The sequence below is a fragment of the Engystomops pustulosus genome, chromosome 1 (assembly GCF_040894005.1).
Source record: "Engystomops pustulosus chromosome 1, aEngPut4.maternal, whole genome shotgun sequence".
Taxonomy (NCBI): Eukaryota; Metazoa; Chordata; class Amphibia; order Anura; family Leptodactylidae; genus Engystomops; species Engystomops pustulosus.
The window spans coordinates 217919432-217931853 of record NC_092411.1 but is presented as its reverse complement, the minus strand read 5'-3'; the positions used below and the strand labels follow the sequence as shown (position 1 = coordinate 217931853).

Below are 12422 nucleotides of genomic sequence, written 5' to 3'. Positions count from 1 at the left end.
AAAAGATGTAAAAACCCTTTTACAGGAAAGCAGCCAGTAAGGAACTTGACAACTAACATTACTTTCTACAGATGATCCTGTAATCTGTACCCTCTCCATAAATTCAGAGGTTAACCACTGTGTGTAATGCTTGTTATTTCCAGGCTACTGTGCTGAAGAGACTTGAAGTTCCAGATGTCTTCTGGGAAGTGGCAGAGCAGCATTGCTGGCTTTCTAGACATCTGTGGGCACTTTTCAGGACATTCTTTGTGCCGCTACTCATCACAGTAAACATGTTCCATGGAAGAAGGGATTAGACTTGCTGTATTCCTGGCATGTTCCTTAAGGAAGTGAAATATGAGCTCTGCTCCAGTCCTACTTGTCTCACAGCACCGACAAAGACTCCAGTTTTGTTCTGGATGGGATCTTGCCTGTAGTATGTCAGATCACTAGAATAGCATACTGAATGTATTGAGACATTGGTGCCCGACAATGTAGCTTTTGGCCTTTAACCTCTTGGAAACAGGACATAGTGACATATATGTACTAAAAATGTTAAAGTTGTATGGAACAGGCTGAGCCCTCGCCCAAATTTGTCCGTGAACCCGGCACGCCATGGCAGCCAAAAAGCATCTGCACATGAGCGCTACCATATTGCCACTAATCTGTACCCCATGTGGAAATCATCCGGGGTTCCCAATTGGTTGCAAATACAGCCTGAAGCCTCGGAGTGGTTCCTATAGATGTCAATTCTCACTCCATTATAGCCATCTACAGGCAGAATAGCAGTATATTTACAATATATTGCAATAGAGCAAAAGCTTCATTCAGAGGAAATAGATTTTCTTAAAGGAAATCTATCAACAAATTCAAGAAAGATTAACCAGGAACGCTCTCCGATAGATCCAGGCACTGCGTCTGTGGTAATCTTATATTTCTTATCCATGGCCTCCATCCTTCTAAAATGTTTAAATTCATGCAAATGAGCAAGTAGAGTTCTAGGGGGTGTTACCAGAAGCCCTCCGTGCTGTAGCTTCACAGACTGTTACATTGTGCAGGAGCACATGCCCCTCTCCCACTGTTTGCTGAAACTTCCTCTGCTGCAGTGAGATTACATTAGGCAAGGGGGGGGGGGGGCGCAGCATTTCTGGCTCATTTGCATAATTTTAAAAGTTGATATTAGAAGGAATCCCACAGAAAATATAATAAGATTACCACAGTCACAGTGCTTGGATCTTCAATTACATGCCTCTGGTTTGTCATGGTTGAATTTGATGGTAGATGTCCTCCAAATACTCACTTCATTGAAAGCAATCACTACTTGGAGATATTTTCAGCAGGCACGACACAAGTGAAACACAAGGGGCACACCATGACAGATTCTCCACTATCTACACAGCAGCATATCCAGGGAATACCAGTAACAGCGCTCATGACATGCCGTGTATACTAGAGGCCCCTTGTGGAAAATGATCTGAGTCATATAGTCTCAATGACATTACTTGACAGTCTGGTATAGGGAATAACACATTTCCAGCATAAGGGAATAAAGTTGTAAACAAGTATGTCTGACGTGCACTTGTGAATGCTATGCAGAAGAATTACACTACAAGGATGCAATAGTCACATTTCATCAACCAGCCAGCCTCTATCATCCTGCCACATGAGGACTATGTGCTATATAATAGTGGTATATCCACAGGACAGGCAAACCTGCCACATGCCATTTCCGTCAGTCCCACCAAACATTTAAAAAAAAGTCTTTTACAATTTATTTTTCTTATACGTCTATTTGTAGTCTGGGTGTTAGCAAATCAGGTTTACATATTGTCTGTTGTGAGGGCTAGAACTCTTTCTCCATCTGATGTAATGGACTGGGATGATCCCAATGAATGGGGACTCACTTCCAGTCCAGACAGCAGATGCCAAGTAAATCAGCAAGTGTTATTACAGGTCATGTGTCAAACTTGGGGGGGGGGGGGGGGGGGGAGACCAAAGGCTAAAAATAGAATAAAGCAGCTAAGTGGTGCTTCTAGCTTACAACTGTAACAACATCACTTACAATCATGCACCCGTAAAAGGAAGCACTACTTTAAAATCATGGCCATATTTCAGGTCCACTGTTTTACAAGGAAGAAGGAAATCCATGCATCATATATCACAATGATGCAAGGAGCCCTGTTCCCGACACTATGCTCAGGAATTGTTCAGGACTGAGAATAATATAATTAGCCATAGAGGGGTTTGCTCAGCTTATCCATACATTTCTAGGAGGGTTCTGACATGCATAGAACAATTATTAACCCCTTCCATTGATCTCAGTCAGCTTCAGACCATTGCTTATGGTGACAAGGCTGCTGTTAAGCGGACCATAACGTACTTCTGCTAGAGCTCTGACAAGATGGCAGATCATATAATTATGGACAGCAAATTTACAACCAGAAAAACAAAAACTGATTATAAAAAATTGTGATACAATCTATGTAGTCAAAATTAATATTGGCAACGCATTCCCACCCCCAACAACAAAATTCTAACTCTGTGACCACTGTATACTATAAGAAATACACATTATTTACTAGCTCTCCATTCTGCCATGTATAAGCCCTGCAATAGGCTTCTGCATCGACACAGATTGCTGCAGTTTTCCAGATGGGCTTATTTCACCATACACACAGCCCCATTGGCTTTTTTGTCATTAATATTTATGACTTATCCATTTATCGTGCAAGCAGTTTAATCATAAAACAAGGGGGATCCAAAAAGTCTACAAAGTACACTGTTCTCAATGTCCACTTATCAGCCATCACAACACATTGCTGAAGGATGGGCACTTGTGTATCCAAATGCTACTGTCAGGACTTCAGCCAAACCATGACAGGTGAGTAAACAAAGACCCCAGCAGGATTGTGAAAAAGAAGAATTCTCTGTTCTTCCACATGCGAAGCAGCAATAATCCTACATAAACTACACCAGGAGCCTTGGAAAAACATAGTTTTAGCCAGTACAGCTGTAGTGCAAGGCTCCGTCAGCTACAATTACATAGGGAGAAGACGTGATGGGATCTGAGCACCATTACTGATCCACTCGACTGCAAACCAAGAAGTACCCAGAAGATAATCCTGCCCAATGCTAGTCTGCAATATTTCCTCAATCATTGGTGAAATCCTGCAGAGGACACAGGGGGTGACCTATTTTCACCTTGGGAACAGCTGTGGTAATTAAAGCATAGGCTATGTGTGTAGCTTAAATATTGTTAAAACTTTTTGAAATAATTAAGGTCTTTTCAGACCTGGTCTTAACTATATTTAAAAAAAAAAAAAAAAAAAAAAAACACCTGATATACCCATGTAAAATTGGTGAGAAATGTACCCTACAGCTGATAAACAGAGCATAGGAAATGAATCAAGCAACTGCAGCTCAGCTCCCATTCATCTGATCAGACGTGCAGCCACCTGATCATTACACAAAACCGGGCTGCCCCCGTTTATCAGTTTCTCTCTCAGGTGCTGAGTTTTGTACCCCTAGATATCATACTGAGGCCCTACCCTATGGATAAGTAATCAATATTTTAGCCAGTATCTTTAAGATACTTTGTAATCCCATAATATACCGTAAAATTAAACTAACTTCAAGCCTGTATTCTAATAGATAGAGGTCAAAAGTATTTTTTTTTTTATCAGAAACTGCCATGGAACTTTTGATTTTAAATGGTGCAAAAATAACCCGAGGGTGCATTCACGTGATGTGTTGCGTCGTGCTACGTTTTTTACGCATTCCACTGGCTTCAGCCTTGATTACATTCTAAGGTTAGATTGCGTTTCCACAGCATCTGCTAAAACACAATGTAACCTTAGCATGTAATCAATGCTGAAGCCAGTGGAATGCGTAATGCATCGTGTGAATGCGCCCTCAGGGCTGCTCTGCTGCAGATTTTGTGCTATAAGCCAGCTGGTCAGCTTGAATGGTTGCAGGTTATAGCGAGTGCCCTGCACCAGCCCACTCTATCATTGGCTGTGCCTTCTTTTATGCCTACATGCCATGGAAGTGGCGTAAAGGGGTTGTACGGCATTTATTTCAGGGCTTGTACGGAGGTTCTCTGATAAATCCCCCCACCCCAACCCCCCATGTCCCTCATCAGTGCAGCAATGGCATCTTATGCTAACAGAATGACTTCAATTTCATAAGTTTATTTTTTTGTACAAGTTCATGAAGCTTCCTGTTCACCAGAAGTGAAATTTCCTTTTCGTTAAATACCTACTAGCAGAAAACAGTGACAACTTACTGGCATTGTCATCAGAATCTTCACTGCTGCTCGGCAGTCGTGCCCGTTTCATGGTGCAAACCGGGATATAACAGGCGACCTGTAAGTACATAAAATAGACAAACATTTCAATGGTCAGGTGAAACAAACACTCTTTCTAGATAAAGCTCCCAGGAGAATATTTATTTGCATTTGAGGATCGGACACAATCTCCTTCATGGAGTGTGGGTGTGGTGAGTAATGGGGTACAACTTACATAACAAAATGCATTAGTGACAAAGCAATAATAAAACCATACAGACTTGTTCCAAAACATTAATTTACATAAAGCTAAAAGTTGATTTTAGAAGTCACCTAAAAGGAGCAATGCTAATGAACAGGTAGCTAGGTTTCCTTTAAGAGTTTGAGGAAAGAAGAAATATCAATAAGGAAAAATACCCTAAAAGCCCACCCATATGAAAGGCAACCTGGTCAAGGTTTCAAAATCTAGTTTTATCTCATGTAAATCACACAGAAACCTGTCAAGTTACCGGAATACTTCATTTAGTATCAGTGAGATGACAACAAGCTTCCCTTTCTTTTGGTAAACAATCCTATGACCTGTGACTTTCATGGACATTTAAGTGATGACGCATAGAAATGTCAGACATTATAATACTGTTTACTTTTCTACCGCACACTGCAAAACTGGCCAGACTATTGCACAGCAGCACATGTCAGCTGCTATGGAAATCACCTTAGGCCATGTAAACAAAGGGAAAAACGGGTAGCAAATTGGAGATCTAGAGTGCAGGGTATAATATGAAATTACTTTGTCACTTCCTGACTGGTAGGCCGTAATGTCATCTAATCACAGCCACCCCATGAAGTCACTGCTGGCTGCAGACCACAACCAACAAGTAGAAGGCTCAGATGGTGCTTATGGGTCAGTAGGGGTTATTGGGTGCAGCTAACCTCAGCAGTCACTCAGAGCAGAGGGGAGGAAGCTCTGGACATGGCCAATATTTTAAAAGGGAAGGATGGGTGGAGTATTTATACATTATCAGATTAATGGTGGTGCTGCACCCCTATGATCAGCAGTTTGATGTGGTCACAGCTCTCAGGAACATCCACTCATTACAGTTCTGTATTACAGTAGCAATACCAAACACAGGCACCTTATATACTATGTACGGCACTGAAATTACACCTTTTCACAGGACAAGTGATAAGGGTCTGAAATTTGAGGGCCAACTGCTGAGCCCCGCAAGAATCAAAACGACTACGATCCTGAGCACCACATGTGAATGGAGCCCTGTTGTGCATGCTCGATCAACTTCACTGTCCAAATCATCCAGGCAATAGCGGTGGTCACACATAGGCAGGACCACTCCAGCCACATGGAGCACTTCCCAGCAGTCAGTAAAGTACTTATCCCATGGAAAAGGCCACAAAGCCTGGAAATCCCCTGTAGTTGTGTGCAGGTTATAATACATATACACAATATCTATGGAAAGCCTTTATCTGACAGGCTGTTTGCAACATACAGAAAATTATTCATAGGGACAAGAAGCCGTCATCTTCTCCCATTCATCTCATCTGTCCACGTGCAGGCCGTCTGTGAGAAGCATATGAACGATGAAAGGAGGGAGGACATTGATGGAAGCCTCCAAATGGAAATTGCTTATGTTCTCTTTAGAAATAATTCTTTATCTGCATTTTCACATTGACAAGCAAACCATGTTGAGTCTCTGGTTGACTACACTGACATGTTTTGCCTGTAGGGGCATTTGCATTTCTAATACAGCATGCAAAGTAGTTCTTAAAAGCAAGCAGCCTAAACCAGCAGGACTAGGCACCCAGACTCCCACATGGAAATGCTCGGAAACTGACACACCATGATATTACCTTTATAATATATGGCATTGCCTATAGGATCACACAGTATAATAGGCACTGTGTTCACAAGCTGCACAAACAGAAGGCAATGCTTTCCTAATGCGTTATTTTTAAAAGCTCATCTCCAAGTTTAAAAAGTAAATGTCCCACCTTCTGTCCCCCATAGGTCATCAATGTATTTTCTGTTACATGTCCTTTACTTGTAGTAGAAACATTTTTCGGCTATAAATAATAGAAAATCTCACGGAATAACGGAAGGAATGGAAATGGAAAAGAATATTGGTTTCTCAATAATCCATCCATGCAGACCCAATGCAATATAATGATGGCAAATATGAAACAATCCTGTAGGGCTGCACTTTGTGTATCCGTGCCCTGCAGCTGTAAGTCAGTATACAGAACATACAAGTGATGCAGCCTGAGGGATAGCAGTAGGCAGGCTACATTACAAGGTGCACGGCATGATGATACAGCTTTCTTACTACAAAGCTGGAGGGCCACAAGCTGACAGGCAGCATTAGCACTAGCAGATACAGATGTGGAGATCCGAACATCCCATAAGAGTTCTTCTTTTTGGAAGCTGCTCTTTTTAGTCATCCTACTTAGTCCCCTTTTACGCAAACATATATGGCGGCCATAGGGTAGCTGTATGAACGGCAGCTAGCATACAACCACCATAGGAGTGTATTGTGCATGGAACGGTACATATGGTGAGCAAACTCGCCGAAAACTAAATCTTTTACTGGCATTACTCCCAATAGAGAGGGGATGGATGAGGAGCGCTCAACTCTCCAGCCAAACCTATGCTACGACCCCCATCCCAGCCATGGCATCAGTTTTTGTGAAATTAGCCCTACTCAAAAGGAAATTTACCATCAAAATAAAGCCGGATACACCAGGGACACTTATCATAGATCCAGGCACTGTTACGGTGGCCTCCTTCCTCATGAAATCATTAAATTTTATGCCAAGAGTCTGAGCTCTGGTAGGCGTTTCCAGAGCCCCTCAGTGATGTCTCTTACTTCCTATAATAATTAGCAGAGAAAGGTCCCTCCCCCTGCATTTCCTGTTGCTGCTAGATTACACAAGATCATAAACATGTTAGGTATCCCCATGTCCCTGATCAAAATATAAAAACGATTATTCCCGGCAGAAAACCCCGTAAAAAAAAAAAAAAAAAAAAAAAATAGCACCCAGATGACCAAATTGCCAATAAAATATGACCAAAATGGCAGCAATGAAAAAGTCACCTCATCCCGAAAAAAAAAAGAAAAAAGAGACCATACACAGGTCTGTATACTGTAGTATTTAAAAAAAAAAAAGTTGAAGGTTTATATTTTAAAATACAATTAAAAAAATTATTATTAACTTTATAAAGAATAAAAAGGAGGTGTCATTTGGAAGAAAATGTGAAAGGCGTAAATACAAATAATACGGTCACTGGAAAGTACAATTTGTTATGCAGAAAACAAGATTTTTGAAGGTGTGGAGCAAAAAACGGAAACACAAAAGCAAAAAGGCCAATTCGTTAAAGAGTTTAAAAAAAACCTTTACTTTAAAGGAAACCCACCATTTCAAATGGTAGGTGTAAGCTGTAAGTACCGAGCACTAGCTCAGGGTAGCGGTTTATAACACTAACAAAAGTAAGCACCGGCACCAGCACACCCTGAGCTGGTGCTCGGTACTTACAGCTTACCCCTGAAATGGTAGGTTTCCTTTAACCTACTTTAAGAAGATGGGACTGAATGCAAGGTTTAAATGTAATTTGAACACTTACAAGACCAAGTGAAACTTTTTCTTTATATTATTCAGTTTTTTTAGAATCCATTTATGGTTTGGTCATTTTTAGTATACAAAATGTATTCTGCATTTATGGGCGTTTTGTGAACTCTAATTCTCACTATGACACGGACCGTGGCTATGCAGCATTCATTTCAATACCTGCTGAACCTCAATTAAGTGAGTAATTGACAGAGTATCTGCTTGTGAGAAGCATAAACCATCTGCTATCCTATCCCCACACCATCCTCCAGGTCTCACAGATCGGCTAAAGATGCTGATCGCAGAGGAGCTGTCACTCTCCTAAATCACCGGCACTGCTGCCAATTCTCTGATTACACCAAATGAATGTGGAAAACATACAACCTACACACTGCTTTATTATTCCTTTTCAACAGATTATTTGGCTGCAGAACAAAACCAAGGTATGTTACCTCATTGCTAGTTTATCCCTGGAAATGAGTTACAGTACAAAGCCTGCTACTGTACATAGGAGATCTGCCAGGAACACACACCAGTATCCTCAGGTTCAAATTAAAGGGGATTGCCAATTAAAGAAACTTCTTACATTTTAATCCCCAAGTGAAGTTTACACAAGATAACATTGTAAAGGGGGTTAAAAATTATTTCTGTTTTAGCGCCTATCACCAGTGATGGTCAGAGCAAGATTCCAGAGCATGGGCGGGAACACAGACACATTATTTATCCGTGTATGCTATGAGATGCTGTGTGCTGACAATGTGCTTAGGATTATCAGAGTACAGGGTTAGCTACACTTTCATTTAGCTACTGAACATTCTACTAGTATTGGACACAAAGAAAAAGAAAGATGAGAGACGATGCGGTAGATCCATGAGAAAATAATAAAATTCAAATCACCAACTTTCCCTAGAATTGATATAAATAAATAGCGCCCAAATTCAAAAATGCCACTCTTTTGCCATTTTGAAAAACATTAAAAATTCTATTAAATGCAAACAGGCCCAAGGCTCTATGACGCACATTTGGTGGGGATGCCCCCTACTGAGACCACATTGGAACAGAGTCATAAACTTGATCTCAAAACTGACAGGTGTCAAATTACACAACGATCCTTCCACCCTTTTGCTGAACATTTTCCCAATCCCAACGCATAAGGCTAAAAAAATCACTCTTGGGTTTTATACTGATAGCTGCTAGAGTGTTGATTCCGCATTTGTGGAAATCCACTAGAATACCATCAGGTTCTGATCTTCTCTCAGAAATTTCGACAATACACAGAATGGAAGAACTCACGGCAGATTCCCATCATACTACTGAACAACACAAAGACATGGGGTCCATGGCTTGAATTCAGGAACTCACCAGACTTTCTCTCGTTCTAACGAACCTGGGGTATAGGCCTACACTCAACCTCTGAACAGAGACGCCTCTGCAAACCCCAAATTCCTCTCTTCCCTCCCTCCTTAGACTGAACCTGTTACACATAGTTTTGGGAATTACCTCCCACTGGTTGAAGGGGAACTTTGAGTACATAAGCTAATGCGGATACTAGAAGTAAGCTTGGTATAGTTTCAGCTTCACGAAAAGTGACTACAAGTCATTGAGTACCGGATTACATTATCCTTAATCGCATCCCCTAGAATATCTTTGAAATAAAGATGTTCCTGATTGTACGATTCTAACAATGTGTCTGTCTCGCAAATGGAACAAACTTATGTCATACAAGTGTATTTAATATGTCTTTTCATGTCTCTACGCTTGCGTGCGTGAGAAGTTATTTGTATGATATATTGTGCTTTACATGACTAGATTTTGTATATCTATGTTATATTTTCTTCAATAAACCAGAATGAAAAAAAAAAAAAAAAATTCTATTAAAAAAAAGTGATGAAAAAAAACGTGTAGTCCTTAGTATATATCCAAGTACAGAAGATTTTAATTTTAGTAAATTTTTGATCGCACTGACCCAAAGAATAAAGGGAGACATTTGGGGTGCACAGTGAAAGCTGTAAAATCCAAGCTTACAAGAATTTGGTGCAAATGCGGTTTTCACCATTTTCACTGCATTTGTAATTTTTTTCCCCTGCTTCTCAGTACACAGCATAGAATATTAAATACCATCATTATGAAGTGCAATGTGTTACGCAGTAAATAAACCCTAAATCAAATCCATATAAACACAAGATTGTTTAAAGGGGTTGGCAGATTTCTGACTTCATGTCATCACTAAATCATACAGGTGCAAAGAAGATGATGTGTATGCATGTCATGATGCGACCACTGCCTCTGACAAGTATACTAGCCTGTATGACAAGCAGAACAACTAAGTACAAGCATTTAGGCCATGCTTTATGGTAGACATCAGAAGATTGTACAACTCCAGAAATCTGAACAAATGCTTGACCATTGCTGCTGCTGCTACTACTCACAATTCTATATGTCATCAAAACTATTTTCCTGCAAGAACAAACAGACAAGACAATCACAAGGACAAACATGAAGCAAACTATTTGTGTAACATACCCTTTAGCTACTAGCAGGTAGTGTAAAGTGAAACGCGCTGGTCTACAGCCAAACCTTGTGCACTCTGCATTGTTACAATGTTTACATAGAATCAGCTGATCAATGGGAGTGCTCTCCACAGCTGATCCACCAGGTGCTTCCTCCTTATGATGAAGGGAGGTGTGTGGCAGGGAATGTACGGAAGGCTCCTCCCCAGACAGTTCTGGAAAGCACATCTCTCCTGACTCTGCACAACGCTCCAAGATTATGTGCATGACACAAGCTGGAAGCCGGCCAGAGACATAACAATCGTCACTGCAAACACAAGGGCTGAAAATAACCCAACGCCCTGTACATAAGATCATGGATCACAGGCTTGGCTGCTACAAGAGCAAAGACTCCAAGAATAGCTGCTAAACATTCAGCAGGATGGGTTCTGGAGTTCACTCATTGGGCAGCAGAAAACCCACAGTCCATTACGGCACCAGAGAAGTTATGTAAAACAATGTCATCATTAGCCCTTCATAACATGCAACTCTATGTGCACTGCAAAAAGACAGCGTTAGGTTGTTTCAGCTCATCTCCCCAGAATCGCAGGTCAGTCCACTTCCAAAAGGCCATGCACAGTAGATGATAGACTGATCCCATCTAGTTTAGCCAAACTTTAGGCTATGTGCACACCCAGAGCTTTAATTGCATTTTGAAACACCATTCAAAGGCTGAAGGGTGCGTTCACATGTTCACTTTTGCAGACGTAGCTCGTGTTGTCCAAACCAGGAGTGGAGTGAAAAATAGAGGAGTAGTATCACCTCCCAATGATATATCCTCATCCATTTTATTCCACACTTGCATTTGGCTTTGAAAACTTCATCTGAAAAACCTAAACGTATGAAAGGACCCGAAGGGAGAGACATGACCCGATCACTGATACGTTTTAACTGAAATGCTTGCAAGCGAACCGAGCACCACATGCTGTGCATTTAAACAATGCAAGAAACTTAAATGCCGCCTGAGGGTGCAGCCACACATTCAGGTTTTTTTTTCCTCCTATACACACGTGGGAGACACAGCCATCAGCTACACATGTATCTGACATGTTGTGCTGGAGCAGCTGTATCTCTCCTATACACACACAGGTTGCAGGGGGCGTGGCCTCCAGCACCAGGAAGTACATAGAGGAACCAGCACCAGGAGTGTCACATCATTACACAGGCTGTCAGTCATGTGTATAGGAGTATCTCATACACAGGCTGCAGGGGGCACCAGTAAGCACATAGAGGAGCCAGCACTAGCATCATTATACAGGCAGTCAGTCACGTGTATAGGGTATCTCATACACATACATGTTCCAGGGGGCGCCAGCACCAGGAGTGTCACATCATTATATAGGCTGCAGGGGGCGTGGCCACCAGAAAGTATAAAAAGGAGCCAGCACCAGTAATGTTGTATCATTATACAGGCTCTCTCGTACAAACACAGGCTGCAGGGGTCATGAAGTGGTTTTAGGTGCAATTATTTTAACAAGTGAAAGACATCTAACCAACAGGTGAATGGTATTTGTTGAATGTGTTTCTCCTGGAGGGTGCAGTCACACGTTGCAGTTAAAACTGCATGGCTATTAGCTTTGTGGTGGTTTTAGGTGCAGTTTTGTCAATTTCACAGGTGAAGGACATGAACAGAATGGGTGAATTTGATTTTGAAGGAGAAAGCTGTTCCACAAATTTCATTCACCTGTTGATTTGATGCCTTTCACTTGTTAAAATAAGTAATACCACCTAAAACAAACCCAAAACTAATTGCGATGCAGTTTTAACTGCAACGTGTGACCGCACCCTCAGGGTGGGTTCACACGTTGCAGTTGAAACTGCACCGCAGTCACCTTTGAGGTGGTTTTAGGTGCAGCTTTGTCAATTGAACAGGTGAAAGACAGGAACTGAATTTGATTTTGAAGGGGAAACCTGCTCCACAAATGTCATTCACTCGTTCAGTTCATGTCTTTCACCTGTTCAATTGACAAAACTGCACCTAAAACCACCTC

The 12422-nt window shown here is 41.4% G+C and overlaps 1 protein-coding gene across 5 annotated transcripts in view; it reads right to left on the bottom strand.

Moving 5' to 3' along the window:
* The window catches only part of JADE1 (jade family PHD finger 1), a 39056-nt gene that overhangs the window by 23657 nt on the left and 2977 nt on the right, over positions 1–12422 (bottom strand). For 4 of the 5 annotated variants that reach the window (XM_072119396.1, XM_072119400.1, XM_072119398.1 and 1 more), the window contains exon 2: positions 4265–4343. In XM_072119396.1, the coding sequence (XP_071975497.1) occupies positions 4265–4316 (52 nt within the window). In that variant the 5' untranslated portion in view covers positions 4317–4343. Of the gene's footprint in view, positions 1–4264; positions 4344–10405; positions 10425–12422 lie in introns of those variants that run through there. The other variant, XM_072119399.1, reaches the window with a different exon arrangement.